This window comes from Trichoderma atroviride, chromosome 2 (assembly GCF_020647795.1).
Source record: "Trichoderma atroviride chromosome 2, complete sequence".
NCBI lineage: Eukaryota > Fungi > Ascomycota > Sordariomycetes > Hypocreales > Hypocreaceae > Trichoderma > Trichoderma atroviride.
The window spans coordinates 2,376,606-2,396,224 of NC_089401.1; the positions used below are offsets into that span (position 1 = coordinate 2,376,606).

The 19,619-nt window shown below is 50.7% G+C and overlaps 8 protein-coding genes across 8 annotated transcripts; 3 read left to right on the plus strand and 5 right to left on the minus strand.

The window, feature by feature from the left end:
• Positions 1-767: 767 nt before the first annotated feature.
• On the minus strand, positions 768-1,085 carry TrAtP1_003571 (uncharacterized protein; the record flags this gene model as incomplete). Its single annotated transcript, XM_066111942.1, has 1 exon — positions 768-1,085. The coding sequence occupies one exon, from the start codon at positions 1,083-1,085 to the stop codon at positions 768-770; it is 318 nt and encodes a 105-aa protein (XP_065968022.1).
• A 1,597-nt stretch (positions 1,086-2,682) lies between these two features.
• TrAtP1_003572 (uncharacterized protein) lies at positions 2,683-4,613 on the minus strand. Its single transcript, XM_014088010.2, has 2 exons — positions 3,506-4,613; positions 2,683-3,428 (listed from the first exon to the last, which is right to left on the minus strand). Exons 1-2 carry the CDS (start codon positions 4,038-4,040, stop codon positions 3,112-3,114), a joined length of 852 nt encoding a protein of 283 aa, XP_013943485.2. The 5' UTR covers positions 4,041-4,613; the 3' UTR covers positions 2,683-3,111.
• A 286-nt stretch (positions 4,614-4,899) lies between these two features.
• On the minus strand, positions 4,900-5,202 carry TrAtP1_003573 (uncharacterized protein; the record flags this gene model as incomplete). The annotated part of the gene is made up of 1 exon (XM_066111943.1): positions 4,900-5,202. One exon carries the CDS (start codon positions 5,200-5,202, stop codon positions 4,900-4,902), a length of 303 nt encoding a protein of 100 aa, XP_065968023.1.
• A 619-nt stretch (positions 5,203-5,821) lies between these two features.
• TrAtP1_003574 (uncharacterized protein) lies at positions 5,822-7,437 on the plus strand. Its single transcript, XM_014088207.2, has one exon. The coding sequence runs from the start codon at positions 6,128-6,130 to the stop codon at positions 7,361-7,363; it is 1,236 nt and encodes a 411-aa protein (XP_013943682.1). The 5' UTR covers positions 5,822-6,127; the 3' UTR covers positions 7,364-7,437.
• A 282-nt stretch (positions 7,438-7,719) lies between these two features.
• TrAtP1_003575 (uncharacterized protein) lies at positions 7,720-9,517 on the plus strand (the record flags this gene model as incomplete). The annotated part of the gene is made up of 3 exons (XM_014088011.1): positions 7,720-8,253; positions 8,328-8,517; positions 8,610-9,517. 3 exons carry the CDS (start codon positions 7,720-7,722, stop codon positions 9,515-9,517), a joined length of 1,632 nt encoding a protein of 543 aa, XP_013943486.1.
• Positions 9,518-9,654: 137 nt separating this feature from the next.
• TrAtP1_003576 (uncharacterized protein) lies at positions 9,655-11,298 on the minus strand (the record flags this gene model as incomplete). The annotated part of the gene is made up of 3 exons (XM_014088012.2): positions 9,655-10,882; positions 10,942-11,028; positions 11,111-11,298. 3 exons carry the CDS (start codon positions 11,296-11,298, stop codon positions 9,655-9,657), a joined length of 1,503 nt encoding a protein of 500 aa, XP_013943487.2.
• Positions 11,299-11,683: 385 nt separating this feature from the next.
• TrAtP1_003577 (uncharacterized protein) lies at positions 11,684-14,336 on the plus strand. Its single transcript, XM_014088013.2, has one exon. The coding sequence runs from the start codon at positions 11,995-11,997 to the stop codon at positions 13,789-13,791; it is 1,797 nt and encodes a 598-aa protein (XP_013943488.2). The 5' UTR covers positions 11,684-11,994; the 3' UTR covers positions 13,792-14,336.
• Positions 14,337-14,655: 319 nt separating this feature from the next.
• TrAtP1_003578 (uncharacterized protein) lies at positions 14,656-19,111 on the minus strand. The gene is made up of 2 exons (XM_014088014.2): positions 18,141-19,111; positions 14,656-17,998 (listed from the first exon to the last, which is right to left on the minus strand). Exons 1-2 carry the CDS (start codon positions 18,863-18,865, stop codon positions 15,061-15,063), a joined length of 3,663 nt encoding a protein of 1,220 aa, XP_013943489.2. The 5' UTR covers positions 18,866-19,111; the 3' UTR covers positions 14,656-15,060.
• Positions 19,112-19,619: the final 508 nt, after the last annotated feature.

Here is a 19,619-nt window from a genome sequence, read left to right on the forward strand (position 1 = left end):
GAGTTGTAGTGAGGGTTATATTTTTTTTGGAGACTTTAATGGCACCTGGCGTTGGGAAACAAGCTTGACTTGATCAACTGTACTTTTTCTCTTTTTACATTATTTTATCAGGCGGGATTGACGGCGGTGCGTTGAACTGGGCACCAGGCAATATATCTGGGAAGGCTCTTTATTTGGGTATATTCAAGGATTCATAAAATCGCGGCGCTGGACTACGCTGGGGTTTTTCTATTCACAGGGAGGATGGGAATGGACTATTTACGGTTGTGGGATTCGGGCAAGCATTCGGGCATTCTATCTTGGTTACATTACAGATACAGCTACTACGTTTATGGGCACTTGAGATCATGACAGATGCTCAGAAGGATGGATTGGATAGCCAGGTATATTTACATGCGGCATTTCCTACCAATTCCAAGGTTATTGCATGTGAAACCAAGCAGGTCAAGCGCCTCACGTTCATTCACACTGCTTTTCTCATTTCAAAGAGAGAATCAAGTAAGAAGAGAATAAACAATAGCCATGGCGCTCACCAACTAAAACTTTCAAAGACATACATAAAGAGTAAAATAATAACATAAACCCAAGCGATCCATCAGAGACAAGAACAAAACGCCGAGACCCTTTTTTCAGATTTCATTTCCATCATGATAATTTTCTTTGTCCAGATACAGCGCTGCAATGCAATGCAACGGTATTTGCCCCATCGAGCCAATGGACAGACAGGCAGATATTACCAGCCAGCCACAAGACGCACAAGTATCCATCTAAATCTTGCCTGGCCTCATCATGGGTTCGCCTATCATGCCGCCCAATGGAGCATGGTTAAGCGTCTCTTTGCCGTCCTTGGCATCTTGTCGCGCAGTGGGTGGGTTGCCCATGTCGTGCACCATGTCGCGAGCCTTTTGGCGCAGGCCCCTCTTGGCTTTTCTCTCGTGGATGTCGAGGAGCGGCTGGCCTTCCTTGGTATAAGAGTAAGTGGTGTAGGCGGTGGAGGCGGTTGAGGCCGAGGAGAGGGAGGACGTCTCGGAGCTGGTGGAGGGACGCCGTAAGGCAGAGGTAGTATTGGCGGGAGCGTCAGACATGTTGTATATGAGGGGAGTGTCTGTCTATGCGTATGAGCGAGAGGAAGGGCAATATATCCCAGCGCTGGGATGCGTAGTATTTCTTCAAGGATTCAAAGAGGCTGTAGCGAAAGCCCAATTGACGCAAGGTTGCAGCTTGATGATGCGACTCGGAACGAGAGCGCCGGTCGGTGAGCCACCGTCTCTTGACCGAACAGGCACAGCGGACGGAATAGTGCCGCGGAGTGTGTCAATATCGAGAAAAGGATAAGAGGCAGCTGCTGTATGGCCACTTGTGCGGCGCTAGACGGGGGACCTTTTGTAAATAATATTCCCCAGACAACTAAGCAAAATGGAAAAAGCCCAGGAAGCGCCGGGAAAAAAAAGAATGAATGTTTTTCAAGCCCGGCTGTGGCAGTTGGATTGAAACTGGCAATTGGAGAGAAGAGAAGGAGAGGGAAACGTGAGGGGGTGGCGCGCCCAGGCTCTTCTTATTGCGCTGAGATGCCCAACTGGCCTGCTAACGACTAATAGCAGGCTAGAGGGCGAGAGATACAGATAATACTCGGAGCACTTTGTACTGTAGGCTCAGCTCGCGGTTGATGGTGTGGTCACTGTGGTCACTGTGGTCGCCAATCCTAGTCTGGGCCGGGGCTGTTTTGGGCATGGCCTCAGCTGTTCCAAGCAGCCCGCAGGCGGCTTACCGGCCATCCCCACGCTTTTTCGCTTTTTCCCCTTCGTCTTCTCCATTCTCCGGTGCTTGCTTGTATGGGGTGCACACACGAGACACACTGCCGCTTCCTGCCATTGCCCTGCTGACCGTCCATCTGTCTGTGTTGGCTCTCTCTTGCACAGCAGCCGTATCTCGCCCGTGACGACTGGCGTATTCGCAACCTCGTTCAGGGCATTGGCTCTTCCGTCATCGTACAAGTACTAGTAGGTAGCACCCTGATCCTGATCTCGCCCGCCAGATGCGCCGCTGCACCTGCTGCCACCGCTGCCACCTGGAGGATCCGGCAGCTAAACAACATGAACCTGGCCTAACCCCCAGCCGTTGATAAACGCAACGGCGCCGTCCATTCAGGCGCCTCGAACATGAAGTGCTGCAGCGGATCCCTGCAGCTGGTGGGGGACCATTTCTCGTGCTGGCTGATAACAGATAGCGCCGGCGGGGCTGGGGACGAGACCGCGCTGTAGCGGACTTGGTGGCGTTTTGGCGGACAGGCGCCAGCGACTGGGCTTGTCTGGGTAAATAGGTAAGAGAATGGTCAGCGGTGCTCGCCTTGGCCTGAAGCCCAGGGACTGAGACGGGAGCGATGCCGTGCTGCTGCCGCTGCCATTGCTGTTGCTGTTGCTGGAGAGAAACGGACGATGGGAAAATGAATCAAGAAGAGAAAGGAGAAGAGAAAAGGGAAAAGGAGAGAAAAAGAACGAGTTTGGTGCGCGATTTAGAGGGCTGGGCTCGTCGAGAAGACAAGGCACGCTGATGCTTTGCCCTTTGCTATATTAACCGCCATGATGCTTCACTAGTAGATGCAAGAGATGACGCTATCTGGGACGAGACCGCATCCTCGCCCACGGCTTATCTCGACATGTTTTCTTTGCCGAATGCAAGTACATACGCATGGCTGATTTAGAGGCTACGCTGTTGAATACATTACAGAATTTCAATTACACCAGCTGAAACACTCAGCCAACAATCTTGACCCAGCTTTCCTCCCCGGTTTCCCATCTTTTCCCTCTTTAAACGCAAGCAAGCAAATGAATAAACACGTTGAATTTAAAATCCCCATTCCCTGCCGTTGAATAGTAGTGTACTGTCATGACAGATTATGACTCGTACTTGTACGCGGCTGTGAAACGCCAGAAACTCCAGTTATGCGCGCTTGACAATCTGCATTGATGCCCCTGCCCTGCTGGCTTGCCCAATGCATACATGTATTATCAAACCCCGATATTAGTTGTAGCTGCAGACTTTCAGCTTTGATCCAAACAAGACAAAAAAAAAAAAGAATCGCCTTCTTTTGTTACTACCAGTCTGCACATCTTACTGATGCGCGCCAGTAGTAAAGCGTTCGGAAATCTCTACGCGTGCCTGGCCCAGGTCGCGGAACTTGGCCACAAGCTTGTCCTCGTTGTCGAGCGCAACAATGTCGTCGGAGCCGCCAATGCTGACGCCATTGATCAAGATGTTTGGCACCGTTCTGCGGCCCGTCTTCTTCTGGAGGTAGTCTTGAAGATGGGGGCCGAGCGGGTGCTCGTCAATCTCGACGACAAACGGCTCGGGAGTGATGGCGTACTTTTCGAGGAGGATGCCCTTGGCACGCTTCGAGTACGGACAGTAGGTCTTTGAGAAGATGATGACTGAAACGGGCGCACGCATGCAAAGGTTAGCATAAGAGGTGGTTTATGCACAGAACGGCATTAGGATAGCTGCTTACCCGGTGATTTCTTCAGGATGCTGTTGATCTCGACTTCGGCTTCGTGCTCTTCCTTTGTCTCCTCCCTTGTCGTCTCGGGCTTGACTCTCTCCCCAATGTCACCGCCACCACCGCCACTACCGCTGCCAACCTTGACCTGGCCCTTCTTCGCCTGCCCCTCGGCCGAGCTTCCCACGCCGATAATCTTGCTGGGAAAGTCGGGCTTGGGGCTCTTCTCGTTGGCCTTGTCCTTTGCCTCTTGCGCAACGGCCTGCAGCCGCTCCTGGAGCTCTTGCGCCGCCACCTTGTCGTCGTTGTCAATGTCGCCGTCGCCGTCCTTGTCGGCAGGTATGTGGCCCGCCTTCTCTCCCGTCTTGGAGTTGATCACTGCCTGCCCTCGCGCCGCCCCTCGCTCCATGGCGTCTTTTGTTTTCTCGTAGAAGCCCTTGAGGCTGGCGTCGGCTTCGGGCTGCATGCCGGAGCTGTAGAAGAGGACGAAGACGACGGTGATGACCACCGCCACCATGAGGAGGCGCATCCGTCGTGGGGATGGCATCTTGTCGCAGTTTTTTGTTGTAAGTGATGGTGTGTGTGTGCGCGCGTCGGTAGTTGGAGAAGAAAGGACTGCGCTGCACAACAAGTTGGAGATTGCGAGCTTCTAGAGCAGCATTCAGAGATGTCGTCTGGTCGCAAGCGAGCTCGATAATCGGGGGAGGGTAGCTCGAAATAAGCTTCCTCGTATTAGGTACTGGCGAAGGCGAAAAAGAGAAGAAAGAGGAGGGAGGAAGATTGAGCCTAAATTGACACTCCAATGACCCTGAGATTCTCTTTTTTTTTTTTTCTTCTTTGCTACGTCAGAAGCTGTATCGTGACACAAAGCTTGGACTTTTGAGCAGTTGCAGAAGCTTCAAGGAAAGGAGAAACGCGTGACCTCAATCGAATTCTATTAAAACAGGACCCCGACCCATTCAATAGATTGGAGCGCAGCGCTGTGCCAAGTGCGATTGGGAGTAGGCGCCAGGCCGTGCGATGTTTTTGAATCGGCAACTGTCTCACGACTGCTGCGAGGAGGATTTCTAATGGGCTCGGGGGCTACGCATTGCCCGCGTTTCTTGGCTCTGGCGAAAATGTTTCCGGCGAAATTAGGTAACAAAGCACAGTATGAATAGCAAACTGCTTTAGGGAGGCTTGCACATGCGATTGATCAGATTGCAAACCAAGGAGCTCAAATAGTTCGTATTGAGGTTGATGTCTGTCCTTTTTTTTTTTCTTGTAAGAGAGAAAAAATATTAATTGCATGCCATGCCTGGGGAATTACAAAAAGAGTGATATGGTTTTCAAACCTGAACCAATAAATAATGAAGATTACACAAAACATTCAATAGGTATTCCCCAAGTCTTAGACACCTGAGCATCTAGAATGAGTCCGAGATTTCGTCATACAACGTATATAATCCCATATCGTCTTCCAGAAAGTTTTCTTCAGCAACATACGCATTTGTGTATGTTAAGCCTTCTTCTAGTCGACTGTTTGCCCAGCTGTTTGGGCTCTGCGCGTCGTTCGTCTTGGACCATCGGGGTAGGCGTAGGCTGGGAACTGGAATTCGAGAGTAGAGATAGCCGTGTCTCCGCAGGTAATGGCCTTCCATTGGCATAGCTTGTACGCCGAATATTGAGCAAGCCAAGAGGTAAAAGAATACCAAGATTAAAGACATCATTTTGGAAAGAAATTCTTTAACCGAGTTTTTTCTCTAACTAGGGGGGAAAAAGAATGACTTTGTAATGCAGGGAGGGAGAGATATTGCAGTAAAGTGTAAGACGAGATATTCCGAAGATTCCCGAGTGAGGAGACTTGATTTATATCATCAACTGTAGCCACAAACCAGCCATCGCTGTGAATTTACGACGGAAACGACGAGACCACCAGCATCACAGCTTTCTCTGAATTCAGACTTTGGCAATGGTACACCGCAGGTGGTTGGAAAATGTGAGACACGAGGCCATTCCCAACCCCTTTGGACTATGTATGGGACAAGGCCTTGTTTCCGAAAACGTGACAGCATCCAAATGGACAATAAGCACACCGTGCTTCAATCATCGCATTTTTATTTTCCCCCAAGACTACACAATGAATAAAAGTTCATAGATGGCAATAACACGTAGAGAACCTACAAACTAAGTGAGTGGCAATAAGCCATTTTCTTCGAGTTTCTAGAGTAGGCTGCTGAGTCATGCGTTCATCCAATTGGATGCCGCCAAGATTCAGAAGCCAGATTTCGCCTCTGCGCAGTGACAGTTTTTGCTCGTTTCTTACAACTTTTGAGGTCCACCTAACCCAATCTTCTGAAGTGTCCTTTTCCAAGCGTTGACTCATTTATAGACTGCTTGTTCGTTTGTTTAATGAAATAGATTTGTAAACTGTTTTTTTCTCTTCTTCTTTTTTTCAAAACCACACTTTTTTTCTGCATACTTTTCGAGGCGTCTGGCGTCAACACAGCTACCAGTGTATAAGGGACAGGCTGCCATTGCAACTCATCATCAGCTTACCACGGCTTCATACACGACAAAGTGGAAAAGCTTTCCAGCAAATTTTCTCAGAGCTAGGTAACACTGCATATTCACACTTTCACAATATTGCCGGACATGCCTTCTATTCGGTCTAAACGCAAGTCATTACCAATCATCTTTGCATTGGTTCTGGGCATCTTGCTTCTCATAGCGGCTCCAGTTGCGGCATCATCATCACAGCCTTCGCCCCAGGCAGGGTCAGGAAATTCGGATCTAATCTGCCACACTTCCAATCCCGAAGAGTGTTATCCTCGAGTCTTTCAACCGACAGATGAATTCCAAACAGTCCGTGATGACCAAGAACTACCGAGTGGACTCCATGTTCGCTTGAACATCTGGACAGGAGTCAAAGAGGCCAAGATCAACGTACCCGACGAAACGAATCCTGATCTGGAAGGCCTACCCATTGATCAGGCCGTGGTGCTTGTCGACCAGGAGCAGCCCGAGACAGTCCAAGTGCCCAAGGGAGCACCAAAATACGATGCTGTTGGCAAGGTGAAGGAGCCGGCTCAAGGAGAAGGGGCACAGGTGGAGGCTATTGCCTTTGCAGAGACGTTCAAAATGCTCAAAAGTGGCATTATTCCAAGTGACGAAGAGTTTGACCATGGTCTTGAAGGGCTAGAAGAACTATCCCACGACATCTACTACGGACTCAAAATCACCGAAGATGCAGACGTGGTAAAGGCACTGTTTTGCTTGATGGGATCTCGTGACGGCGAGACTCCCAAACAAGTCACTCCGCGAAGCCAACAAGCGGCTGCTATTCTCGCCGGTGCCCTTTCCAACAATCCTTCGGCGCTGAAAGAAGTGGCCAACATCTGGGAACCGCTCATGGAACAATCGTGCCCTCGCGATGGCACCCGCACCCACGACCTCTTCTACTACCCCATTGCCTCGGTTGGCGATTCCCCCGGAAAAGTCAAGGCTGTAGTTTCAGCCATCAACGGCCTCATCAAAGACGACAAGATCAGGAAGGATTTCCTCGCAAATGACGGCATGACGCAACTCCTGGGTGTCCTCGTTCCAGAAGGCGAGGAATGGGCAGGGGCACAGAGAAAAGTCGGGCAGCTGGTGCTGGATACCTTCTTGGACGAGGATATGGGCGCTCAGCTTGGCCAGTGGCCAAAGGGCCAGGCGTCGAGCAACGCAGTGTGTGAAACAGCAAAGACAGCCCTAGATGACGGGTGCTGGGATTACAACGTCGAGAGGATGGTCAAGTTAAACAGGGGACCTTGGAGCAAAGAGCTGCGAACGAGGCTGTCCACAGCGCGCAAATCGGCGGGCAAGGCGCCAAACCATGGCGAACTGTAGATTTCCACCTTGGTGTTGCATATATTAGACTTGTTAGTACATGTAGTTGTAAATAGAGATACCCTTGAATTTTCAATCATACGTGAAATGTCTTTTCCCCCTTCTGATATCAGATAAATAGAGAAACCTGGTTTTCTTTGAATTTCTTTGCATGTGAAAATGCGGTCCTATTGTTCGTTCTGACCTATTGCTATGCTGCGACCTCAAGCCATTTGCCCCTCCAAGTTCCAACCTCTGCAAACCCACCCAAAAATTACTAGGCTCGCCAGTCTACATCGAAAATCTATTCTCTTGCCAAACATCTCAAGATTCCTGTAACTGCCATAAAAAATCAAAGAGAAGAATTCAGAAACAAAATGTCTTCTTCTCCCTCTCCATCTTCGCCTCTCCAAATACGGCCACATCCCACCAAAGGCCGCGGCCTCTACGCAACCCAATCCTTCTCTCCCGGCCAAGTCATACTTCCCTTCACTCCTCTTCTCCTCCTCCCCACCGTCTCGTATCTCAACATTGTCTGCTCATACTGTCTCCGTCCGGGAAACCCTCGTGCCTGTTCGCGCTGCCACGCGGCCTCGTACTGCGACGCGACATGCCAAGCGGCGGCCTGGAAAGCAGTCCATTCGCGGGAGTGCAAGGTGTTGCGGCAGGGCATCAAAGATGAAGATCGGAGGAGGCGGCTGCCGACGCCGACAAGGGCGCTGATCCAGGCTGTGCTGCGGAAAGAGATTGGAGATGGATTGGAAGGCCTAGAGGGCCATGTCTTGGAGAAGAAGGCGGCAGAAGGCGATGAGTGGAAGGATATCGAAATCATGGCCATGGCGGCTTGTGCGTTTTCTGGCAAGGGCACAGCAGAGGAGGACATTCGGAAAGCAGCTGAGATGCTGTGCAAGGTAAAGTGATGAATGGCAAATGATTAAAAGGGAGAAGAATATCTGCTGACTTTTCATTTTCCATTTATTGCTAGATTCAAAACAATTCGTTTCAGAGATTTGACTCCGATTTGGGTGTTATTGGCTTGTTTCTCGAGCCCACGCTGGCCATGGCAAACCACTCCTGCATTCCCAATGCTGCAGTCCAGTTTATCGGACGGAACGCTCTCCTCATTGCCGAGAATCCCATTCGCGCCGGGGATGAGATGGAGTTGGCATATACCTGTACGGAAGATGCTCTACCCATGTCAATGTCTCTTCTTTCTCTTTCAACTACTAGGTATAAGCTAACCATTATGTGAATGCGCATTGCACAGTTTATACGGATCCTTTACCCAAACGAAAAGAAGCACTGGCTCACTACAAGTTTGTTTGCCAATGCCTTCGTTGTCGAGATAATCTCAATGTCTACCAAGTCGCAGCCGTCTCCCCCACCGTCAATCTCAACAGCCAGAGTCTCGTACCAGATGTCTCAAGATTCCGCCACCATCCTGCAACCAGCAACTACAGCAAACAGTCCATGATCAATCAATATGGCGAGTCAGCTGACTCCATTGTTAATGCTTTAGGAGACATCGAGTCGCCATCAGAGCGTCGTAAACTCCTCAAGAGCGAGTATAGAAAGCACAAGGGTCTGGTTGATGAGCAGCTCTGGGCCGTCATGCCACTACCAGACATCCTTTTTAGGATATCCATGCTATACGGCGAGGAAGAAAGTTTTGCTCTCGCTCTGCCGGTAGCGTGCCTCATTGCCACGGCTTGCGATCCGTACCAGTATACCTCGCCTTTCCATCCAATTCGACTGTCTGGCCTTTTCACCATGGCAAATTTCCTCACGCATACCGCTGCAACAACGGCTTTCTTGGAGAAGTCAAATACACCAGTCTCAAGAACAGCAGTGCTGGAGCAGAAAATCGAGCAAACCCTGCGAGAAATCGATCAAGTCTCGCTATGCCAAATGCTGCTCATCACGATCCTAAAAGGTTTGCCAGACAAGTATGGCGCTAAGATGGATCTTGCCGTCAAAGCGCGGGCGCTTTTGGATGATATTGAGAAATTAGCCGGCAGGGAGCAGGAAGCGTCTCTAATTAATGAATGGCGGCGAGATCCCAACAGCGAAAAGTCCCAGGCTTTCTTTGAGTTTGCTGTTGTGAAGCCAGTAGATGCCTTGGCTAGCCTTGGAAAAGAGGTCTTGGAGCGAGACTTTGGGGCTGCCGCTGCTTAAATCGAGTTTTAGCCTAGCCTTGCCCCAAGCTGTAAATCCAAAGAGAGTCAAGGGGCTGACAACGATATCAACACAAATATCTCTCTCACATGAGAGAGAACAAGTCTAATAGATAATCCACAACAATATACTCCTTTTCATGTCTTGGCGCCCCATCTTCCTCGTCTTACAGTACTTTTGTTTGCTGTGGCTGTAGTTCGCCGCTGGACAGGAGTTTCTACCAATGCCATAGCCCCAGGCGAGGATTGCTGCTGTTCTCCATTGCTAATATAGCTAGCATTGGCAAGGCTTGGGTAATCAGACGAGAGTGCCACTCTCTTCGCAGACGTAGTGTTCATAATGTGGCTATCATCTCTACTCATCGTTGATCGCTTCTGTCGCGAGGCCGTTCCATAATGAGGCTGGCTGCCCTGCTCAGTTACGGAGCCGTATTCCCGAACATCCTTTCTGCCAGGGTTAGGCGTACCGTTTGCCATTCGAGTTTCTAGCCGCTGTATCCGAGTTCTAAAGAGGTCAAACTCCATCTGCAGGGATTCTACTTGGCTTGCTCGATTTCCAATCTTGGATATGTTGCTAGCGAGGATGTCCAGCTGATGGGATGAGATTGAGGGATCTTCACCCGCCGACGAGTGATGATGGTCGCTCTCTTGTGCAAAATCAGACTGCAGTTGTGCAATCTCTCTCCTTAAAGATGCTACTTCAGACGCATATAGCTTGGACGTAGCTATGCCTTCCTGTGCTACCTCTTTCGCCTCGTCGACTTCTTGCTTGAGACGGGCGTTTGCCTTTTTCACGTCTGTTATTTCCTTTTGTGCGGCTTTCAGCTCACCACGGAGGCCAGTGGTCTCTGATTTGGATTTTTGGATCATTTGCCGAAGTTCTGTCACCACTCTGTCCGTAGTCTGAAGCTGCTGGTCCAAGCGAGCAACAACGCCGTCATCATTCTGGCCACTCCTTTTGGCGTCGCTCATCTGGGTCTTGAGAGACTTAATGTCTGCCTGCTGCCCTTCTCCTTCTCTGCGAACGCTTGCAATGGACTCGCTGAGTTGCCGCATCTGTTTTTCAAGGCGCGCAACAGTATTGTCAAAATTGGACATGACTTGAAATCCAGCAACGCCAATCCGCTGAATCTCATCCTGCTGAACTTCCAAGTCTGCTTGAATCTGCATGATGTCGAATCTGTCTCGACTGGGAGTTGCTTCATTTTGAGGAGCTGCCTTGCCGCTCGCAGTGGAGAGCTTCGCTTGAGCCGCAGCTGACTGGCCTCTAAGCTGGAGAGTGCGTTGTATCTTGGGTTCAGCCTTACGCCTGAGGTCTTTGGCTATTTTAAGATTTATGGATGTGATACGATATATGATTTGCCCACTATTCTACGTTTAGCATCATATTGAATGAAAAAAAAATTATGGCCAGATGACACTCACTTGGCAAAGATATGATTCGGAGGGCTTGTTATGCACTTTTGTCCAATGTTTGTATGGCATGTTGAACATTCAGCATCTCGGAGCTCACTATGCCGGACAATCGTTGATTAGCAATCGTAGCCTACAAGAGGGTTTTATGTTATACGAATATAGTGAATAATGTTCATACCAGCCCTCAACTAGAGTGTCTGCATCGCCAATCCGAACAGCGCCCGTTGCCGAGATCTTGTCCGCATCGGCCTTTTCCTCAGCGTGTGCCACTGGTGTTATGTATTTTTTGCCTATCTGTGTCCATAAATTGGTGAGATTGCCCAATTTGGAATCGCATTTGGCACATCTAACGGCAACCAGGTCCATAATTATCTGGCCTTGTGAGATCTCGGATGAGATGAAAAACTGTAGGAGACGGCGAGGTTTTTACGAGACGCGGCGCATTGGTTCTGAGTCTATTTATACAGAGAATGGAGGTAGCTCAATACGAAAACTAGGAAAATAAAACGGTTGGTTTAAGAATGATAATTGTCGCGCCTCAATTGCAAGATGAGACAGATTGGGCACTTGCTGATGAGTCGCGTTAAGGAGCCGCGAGGCTACAGTGAGAATGTTGATCTTTAGCACCATTGGTCGCTTGTGATTGGCCTAAAACAAGAGTCCTGTCCACTAATAAGTTGCGATAAGATAAGGACTGGAAGGCTGCATTTTGAAACCCCTGCCAAAAGTTCAGCCGCTAAGGTTGGTTACGCAGACTTCAAAAAGCATCATCATCATTGATTTGGTATTTTTGCTGCTGCTTTCTCGTTCTTCTGACGTTGAGCGGTCACTACATCTCTTACGCCTTGAATTTCAGTTCTACGAATAAATTGGTATATTCTTCTGGACTTGTATCTCTGTCGACCTCTCCATCCTAGTATGAGCTGAGGACCCTTCTCAACTATTTCTTCTTCTTCGTCCTCTCAACTGCCGGAAAAAGCCAGTTCAGATTACTATCTGGCCTTTCTTGGGTATTTCACTAGTTGAGGAAATCGATTATCAACCTATATACAGGCCCCCAACATGGCCGACGCCGTCAATAACGATGACACTGCCGCCGAAACGGCCTCTCTGAACCACAGTGAAAGCAGCAGTCTTAAGAGGTCCAGCCCCCACGATGCAGAGGAGCAGGCGGATGACAAAGGCGAGTGGCAAACCGTCACAAGGCCGAATAAGAAGGCGAAGAAGGTGCCTCGCCCCGGCAAGGGAGGATACCCAGCTCTGACGTTCTCACCCAAGGCTCGTCTGCAGTCCATGCTTAATCTTAGCAGTCTGCGCGATCTCGTCACCTACATCTTTGCAGACGGCGCTGGCCCCCAATGGATTGGCGTCACTCATAGACCCCAGTTCAGGAAGATTGTTGCCATCATGATACCCGGCTTGGAGGAGGCGCTCTTCAAGGAGGGCGTCAACTACGCCACATTCAACAGCCTTAGAGATGCGGGTGTGGAAGCGGCCAGAGATGGAGATGCAAACGACTATATTGCCACTTCCCCTGATGATTATTATCCCCGAAGCCTCGACAAGGATAAGCTGCCGGAGCCTCTGAAAGCATTTGCGGACATGTTCCCCCATCTCTGGCCTGTCAAGACGCCTGGCGATGACAAGCACGGAAAGATGCACTCTCCAATGGCCGCTTTCCTCACGGCACCAGCCCCAAAGGAGAAGACATCACAGAAAGGTGGTGTGAAGCCTGCTAAAGAGCCAAATGGGTGGAAGAATGAGCGGACACGCATCACAGAGTTTCTAGCCACTACTGAAGAAATGGCAGACAATGGCTTCGTCATCCACCCAGCTCTTCTCCCAGAAGGAGAGCAGCGAGACAATTTCGTTGCCCCAGAAGGATACGTTGTCACAAAGGTAGACAAACTCGAGGACGGCGATGTCCCCGAGGCAGAAATCGAACAAGGCAGCATTACCGCCGGCAGGGATATCCTGGCGCTGGATTGTGAAATGTGCATGACGGGCGAGAGCGAGTTCTCCTTGACCCGCATCAGTCTTGTCAACTGGGATGGCGACGTTGTGCTGGACGAGCTTGTCAAACCTGACAAGCCCATCACCGACTATGTTACGCGGTTTTCTGGCATCACAGAGGAGATGTTGGCACCTGTTACAACTACCCTTCGGGACATACAGGAGAAACTGCTTGACATCTTGCATCCCCGCACCATTCTCCTAGGCCACTCGTTGGAATCAGACACCAAGGCCCTTCGAATTGCTCATCCCTTCATCGTCGATACTTCCATCATATACCCCCACCCGCGCGGCCCTCCATTAAAGTCCTCGCTCAAGTGGCTCGCCCAGAAATACCTCTCCAAAGAAATCCAAAAGAGCGATGTCCTGGGCCATAACAGCATTGAAGACGCCAAGACCTGCCTTGATCTCGCCAAGCAGAAATGCGAAAAGGGCAAGCTTTGGGGCGCATCGGATGCCCAAGGAGAGAACCTCTTCCGCAGGCTGGCACGCGCTGGTACAGCTTATAAAGCTCAGGGTGGTGACGCCGCCATTGGTGGTATTGAAGTTGGCAAGACGAGCGCCGCTGTCGATTGGGGTAACCCAAGCAAAGGTCCCGGGGCAGGAGCCACATATCAGCTCGGTTGCAAGTCCGACGAAGAAGTAACGACAAACATTATCCGAGCAGTCCTCGGCGATGAAGACGGAGCCGTGATCAGGGGTGGCGGGGTTGACTTTGTCTGGGGCCGGATGCGAGAGTTGGAAGCTCTGCAAGGGTGGTGGAATAAAAACCGCGTTGATAACTCCAGCAGCGATGGCGGACCCCCCTGGAGCAGACGCAGACGTCGAGATGGACACGGACACTGACGCCATCGGCACCACGGCCGCATCTGGCGCGTCCTCTCCTTTGGGACATGCCCTCACCCAGCTTACTGAACGCCTTGTCCGCATCCACGCTGCCCTCCCACCATGCACAGGCTTCATCATCTACAGCGGCTCCGGCGACCCGCGGAAGATGGCCCAGCTGCAGCAGATGCATGCCAAGTGGCGCAAAGAGTACAACACGCCCGGCAAGAAATGGGACGAGCTGAGCGTCAAGTGGACTGATGTGGAAGAACAAGCATTGAAGCGGGCTGTTCGGAAGGCCAGAACGGGACTTGGTTTTGTGAGCGTCAAATAAGGGGGGAGGTGGGTGGCTTTGTAAACTGTGTGCTATTACTGCAAGAAATGTTCTGAATGTCGTTGAATAGAGTAAAAGAAATAGAGAGTTGGGTGATAAATAAACCACCATAGTGGTTCCCTCCTGCCCTTCTGTATACCTAAACCAGTGCTTTTGGAGATTACCAGCAGATTGGTGGAATACTACCACATGTATTTATTCATTTATTCCTGCCAATTCATTATTTATATTTAATCTTCTCTCGTCAATGATACGTCTACGTCCATTCACGTCACAAGTAGATCAAAAACACATAGATTATGGCTATTGCATCCATTGCATCAGGGCTTACTATTAATTACATGCCCAATATTCATCCCATCCTCTCCTCAGGCCATTGGAAGAAAACGGCCTCTCAACAAGAAAAAAAAAACACAACTCATAATCTTTCTTATACACACATAGGGCATGTCCGCTCTAGAAGCTTAGTATGCTTCATTGTCCTAGCCTTGGACAAAAGACAAAAGAAAACCTCCCGCTCGAAATGTACCGAGTTATAAAAACAAAGAAGGAAAAAAAAAAAAAAAAAAACGCCTGCTACCGCAAAACCCCCCATGATCAGAATCCTGAAATTTTTTCTGTATCAACCTTTTGACCGATGACCAAAGAACAAAAAAAAGGAAATAACCAACCTCCCATGACGCTTCGTGTATCTCGCTGGGGGGGCACAACGTCTGTACGACTCTATACAGAAAAAGGAGAGTAAACAAGGAAAAATTAAATAATCAAAGAGAGTAAAGATAAACAGAAAGCAGAAGCCACCATATGCGCCGAAGCTTGCTAAAAAAGGAACATATCGCTGCTCGTTGTCGTTGATGGCTTTGCAAGCGAGTTAGATCAATCTTTTATCTTCTTCTTCTTTTTCTTTTGGTTTATGGCGTCAGTTGTAGTGTGGGTAAACATCGATCGGTTGCAATCTAAGCATCCTTTCCGGAATGCGCGTCTTCTACAAGAGACGCAGCAGTGCTCAGATGCCCATCATCTTCATGCCGAGGATCGATCCTGTTAATGCTGTGTTGCGAAACAGTTCCAAAGCCGGCAGGATCATCCTCCTGAGTTGCAAAGTCTATGCTTCTCATATCTGGAAAGTCGAGCGACGATTTTGAGGATGGCCGCTGGTGGTCTGACCGTCGATCGGAACCTCTCCGCTCAAATGGGAGACGCGGCAGCAACGATACGCCACCATTGCCACCATTGTGTATACTAGGCACGGTTTGCTGGGTGCGATCAGATCCCCGGCTTCCAGGTGGACTGACTTCGGACTCTACCATGACAACAGGCGTAATCTGAATGGTTTCGTCCAGTAAGGCCGACTGTCTCTTGGAACTCTTTCGTGGGATATCAGGCACGCCGAGCTCAACGTCAGATAGGTCTTCTGAGCTGACACCGTTGCTATCGCCATCGTCGTCAGAAACTTCAGCTCTTTTTGATTGCAAAGCTGTGGCTGATTGAGATATTCGTCCCCTAGGAAGTCTATCTGTGATGATGCTGTCTGGCTCATCATCGTCCGCGTCGGAGTCTGACTGCGGATCACCATTATCAGTTAGCAGCTCGCCTTCGCGACGCTTGGGCCGATGAACTCGAGGCTCATCATCATCATCGGAGTCGATGGGTCCATTTCGAATGACACCCATGGCGACAGGAATACCTTCAGGCGGCGTCTCATCGCCGAAGCCTCCATTCCGAACCATGTTTGGCGGCATTCTGGCACTTCTGACGACCTCGAATCCTTTGCCCTTCTCCTTGGTCTTGCCGCCAAATATCAGCCTGCGAACCCATCCGGACGCTGTCGCAACGGGCCCAGTAGGATCTGCCGGACCAGTTGTAAGCTTCCTGCCTGGTCCTTCAGAGTTAAGCGCAGGGCCGCGGACACCGTAATAAAAGTCAACCTCACGGGTCGCGTAGTCAGGTCTGTTTGCCGGGAAGCTTATAGCCAGATTGCTAGGTCCTGGAGTGCCTCCTCGCAAGATTTCCGCGGACGCGTCAGGGGGTTCAATTGTTCCTCCAGGCAGAGGGACAGGTTCAATGATGAGCGAGTCGCGCTGGTCTTCGGTTTGTCCAGAATCACCAGTCATCTCACGGCGCCTCCGTGGGGGGCGGTAATAGGGATCAGTAGATTCCAAGGCAATGCCTGGCGGCCCCTGGCGGGCAGCAGAAGGTGATGCAAGAAATGAAAAGGTGCTGGCCTCACCCGGCGTTGTTGGTACGTACGAACTGGCAGTATCGATGTTGCGGGGCAGTGCCGAGTACATACTATCGAGAGCAGAGCTGCTCCGATGTCTATGGTGCGTAATGACTCCGCTAAGGCTGGCCACGGAGCCGCTTCGGACTCTACCACTTGGCATTGCATAGCCAGATTTGCCGCTGTCATCAGCATCCAGCATGGCCGCCGTAGACAGCTGACTAGCTCGGGATGGTCCGTGACGATGGTTCACTCTCCTGGAGAGCTGCCTCATGCCAAAGATCTTGGAGAGGCCGCCGCGAGTCAATCCAGACAAATCATCTCCGCCGGCACCGAGCATTCTTGCGGCGACTTCGATGATGGTCTGTATAGCTCCGAGGAAGAAGCCAAGCGCAAGCACGCAAGCATGGAGGAACAAGATTACGTAGCCAATCCAGCCCCTTGGCCCTTCCGTTACACCCAAGCTGGGTACAAAAGTAACCATGAGCATGATGATGATCAATCGCAGGAGCGCAAAAAGGCTGTGGTAGATATTCATCGAGGTGGCTCTCTGATAGGGCCGAAATGCATAGATCATGAGGATCTGAATGACCTCGCAAATAGCCAGGAGCACAACCTGGGCAACACCACTGGGCTGAACAGCGCCAATAGCAACGCCCCTGATGATGTTGATCAGAATGGGGATAAGGGCAAATGCAGCAACCTCGTCTGCATATGTATTGTACAAGGGTCCATATCGCAGGACGGTGGGTAAATCATCAAACAGGACCGACTTCGGGCGCGTAATGATGACCAGATAGAGAAGATAGGATGCAAAGCCAATCACCAGTGCCAGGGTCAGCGCAGCCAAGCCAACGGTGTAGCCCGGCGACTGGCCGGAGACGACAAACTGGAAGCATGACAATGCCACAATAGGAGTCAGCATGTAATTGAAGACAATGCGCACCACGTTGCCAATGACAAAGGGGAGGTTTTTTGCCTGCAGATCTTCTTCTGTGGTCTTCTTCACTTTTCGGAAGACCCATTGGATAGCAAAGCCAACCTGGATGAGCACAATAACGGCAGCGATGATGACGAGGAGCCATACCATCATGCCAGGCCATATATCCTCCGCCTCAGACATGCCGATGAGCTGTGCCGTCTTCTGTAGCCCGTATGTTGTGCCTGGTTTAGTCACGTATACTCCATCCACCACATTCTGCCATTGCTTGGTATTGCCAAAAAAGCTCTCATTGAACATGAGGGTAGACCATCCAACTTGGCTCACGACAGGCTGGAAGAAGCCAGGGTAAGAAAGAGTGAGCGAGCCAGTAAGAATGATGAATTGAATATACTGCAGACAGTCGCCGAATCCAGGGGTCACGAGCCTTAGTAAATCAGCGTCCCGTCCATAGTTGGATGTCCAGTGGAAGATGTTGGTGGTGCCCCAAGGGCTCCATATTCCAGCGAATGGGACTGCGAGGCCAGCAAATATCAACACTATAAGTGGCATGAATTTGAGCACCCAGGAGATGCTGCCCAAGTCAGGGGTAATGGTGGCGGAAACACAGCCGATATTGGTGGCTGCCTTGTCGCCATTGATGAGGAGAAAGGTGAGAGAGAAGGAGCTGAAAGCGTAAGAAGAGAGGAAGTCATGGCTCAGATTGACCGAGGGAAGCACGTATGGAAGAGAGCTGGACAGCAAGATTTACGTTAGCTCGTTGGCACAGTATAATAACATGGTGAAAACACACGTCATTCATAGAGCGTCAGATTATGGAGAAGAGAAGAGACATAAGGATGCGAATAAAAACATTTGGGTAACAGATGACTTACCTATTAGTATAGTCAAACACAGGCGCCAAAGGACATGTTCCGTTGACAAGACTATCTGCGCAAAAGTTGGAGCGGTCATTATAAGGCTCGTACGTCAAGACATTGACTCTCTTGACCAGCGTCGTCGCAAGTGTATCCTCGTAGGGCGTCTCGTCGATTTTGCCATTCGTCTCATTGGCGTCCTTCCAATACGGATCGCCCGGGGGAGGAAGCGCGCCAACATTCTGCGAGCCCGTCACGTTTCCCCAGGCAATGACCCGAAGGTTGTTGTTTGGCGACTTTGTGTCGAAGACGGCATCGAGGTAGAGCGGCACCCACTGCAGCAGAGGCGGCTTGTTCAAAACGTACGAGTCGGGGAGGCAGTTGTCGAACTCGAGCAGAACGGCAGCGGCGGGCGTTGCGACGGCGAGGACGAGCAGAACCAGGGCGAGCAACGATGATCTCGCGGTCAATGCGAGGATGCGGCTGGGGTGGCACCATCTCGTTCGCGCTCGGATGACGCATCCCTCTTGGGCGCTGTTGCTGGTGCACCCCTCCATCGACGCATAAGCCTGGGAAGAGTCCAGCTCTGAGGCTGAATGGGAGTCCATCACGGCCTGTGGCGGCGAGGCTGGGCGAGGCTGGCCCTCGGTCGAGGCCATGGGAGATATTCGAGGATCATGCCGGTGGTGGCTGCTGTGGTTGTTGTCGCAACTACAGCGACTGGGTCGACGCATCGTGGGCATCGACAGCCAGGGGGGCCAACTCTGCAGGCTTGCATTCAGAGGTCGCGCATCTTTAGCGGATCAGCCAAAAGTGTGTCAACGAGCGTACAGAGGGCGGGCGCAAAAGATTTAAAGAGAAAACGAGGGACTGTAGGTTAGAAACGAAGAGCTGGTGAAGGGTTCAATGTGACAAAAAGTGCAAGAGGAAAGAAAAAAAAGTCTGGAAGATGTTGGCTGGCGCAGACGATGGCCTGGGAGCTGGGCCAGAAGCTAGGGTGGAGTGGGAAGAGTGGCAGTGTTGGCGCCGTATTGAGCAGCGGCGGGAGCTTTTAGGTGAAGTAGCGCCTACAGGAGCTGCTCCAGAGCGGTTGCGGCGCGGGATGGCCTCGCCAAATCACTGCTGAGGCCCGGTACGAGGTACAAGAGTCAAGGTGTTCGGGTAGAGTAGCCAGCCCGCCATTCAGCAGCGCACGCTGTAACATTCGAGTGGAACTGAAACCTGTTTCTTCTTAATGTAAGTGTCCCCCTCCTGTTTTTTTTTTTCTTCTCTTTCCTTCTTCTATATTTCCTCTGCTCTGTTTCATCTCCTCAGGAATAACTCCTCCAACTCTGGAATATTTCCAACAGGCCGCAATGGACAGACAACAGACACGGCGCACGTAATCCTCCCAACCATTACAGCTCCCAGTCCCCATTAGTAACCCCGATAACCTGCTGGCTGTCAACATGGGTTTCCGTCCAAAAAGAGGCGCGCCGGCCGGAGCAAAGCTGTGGC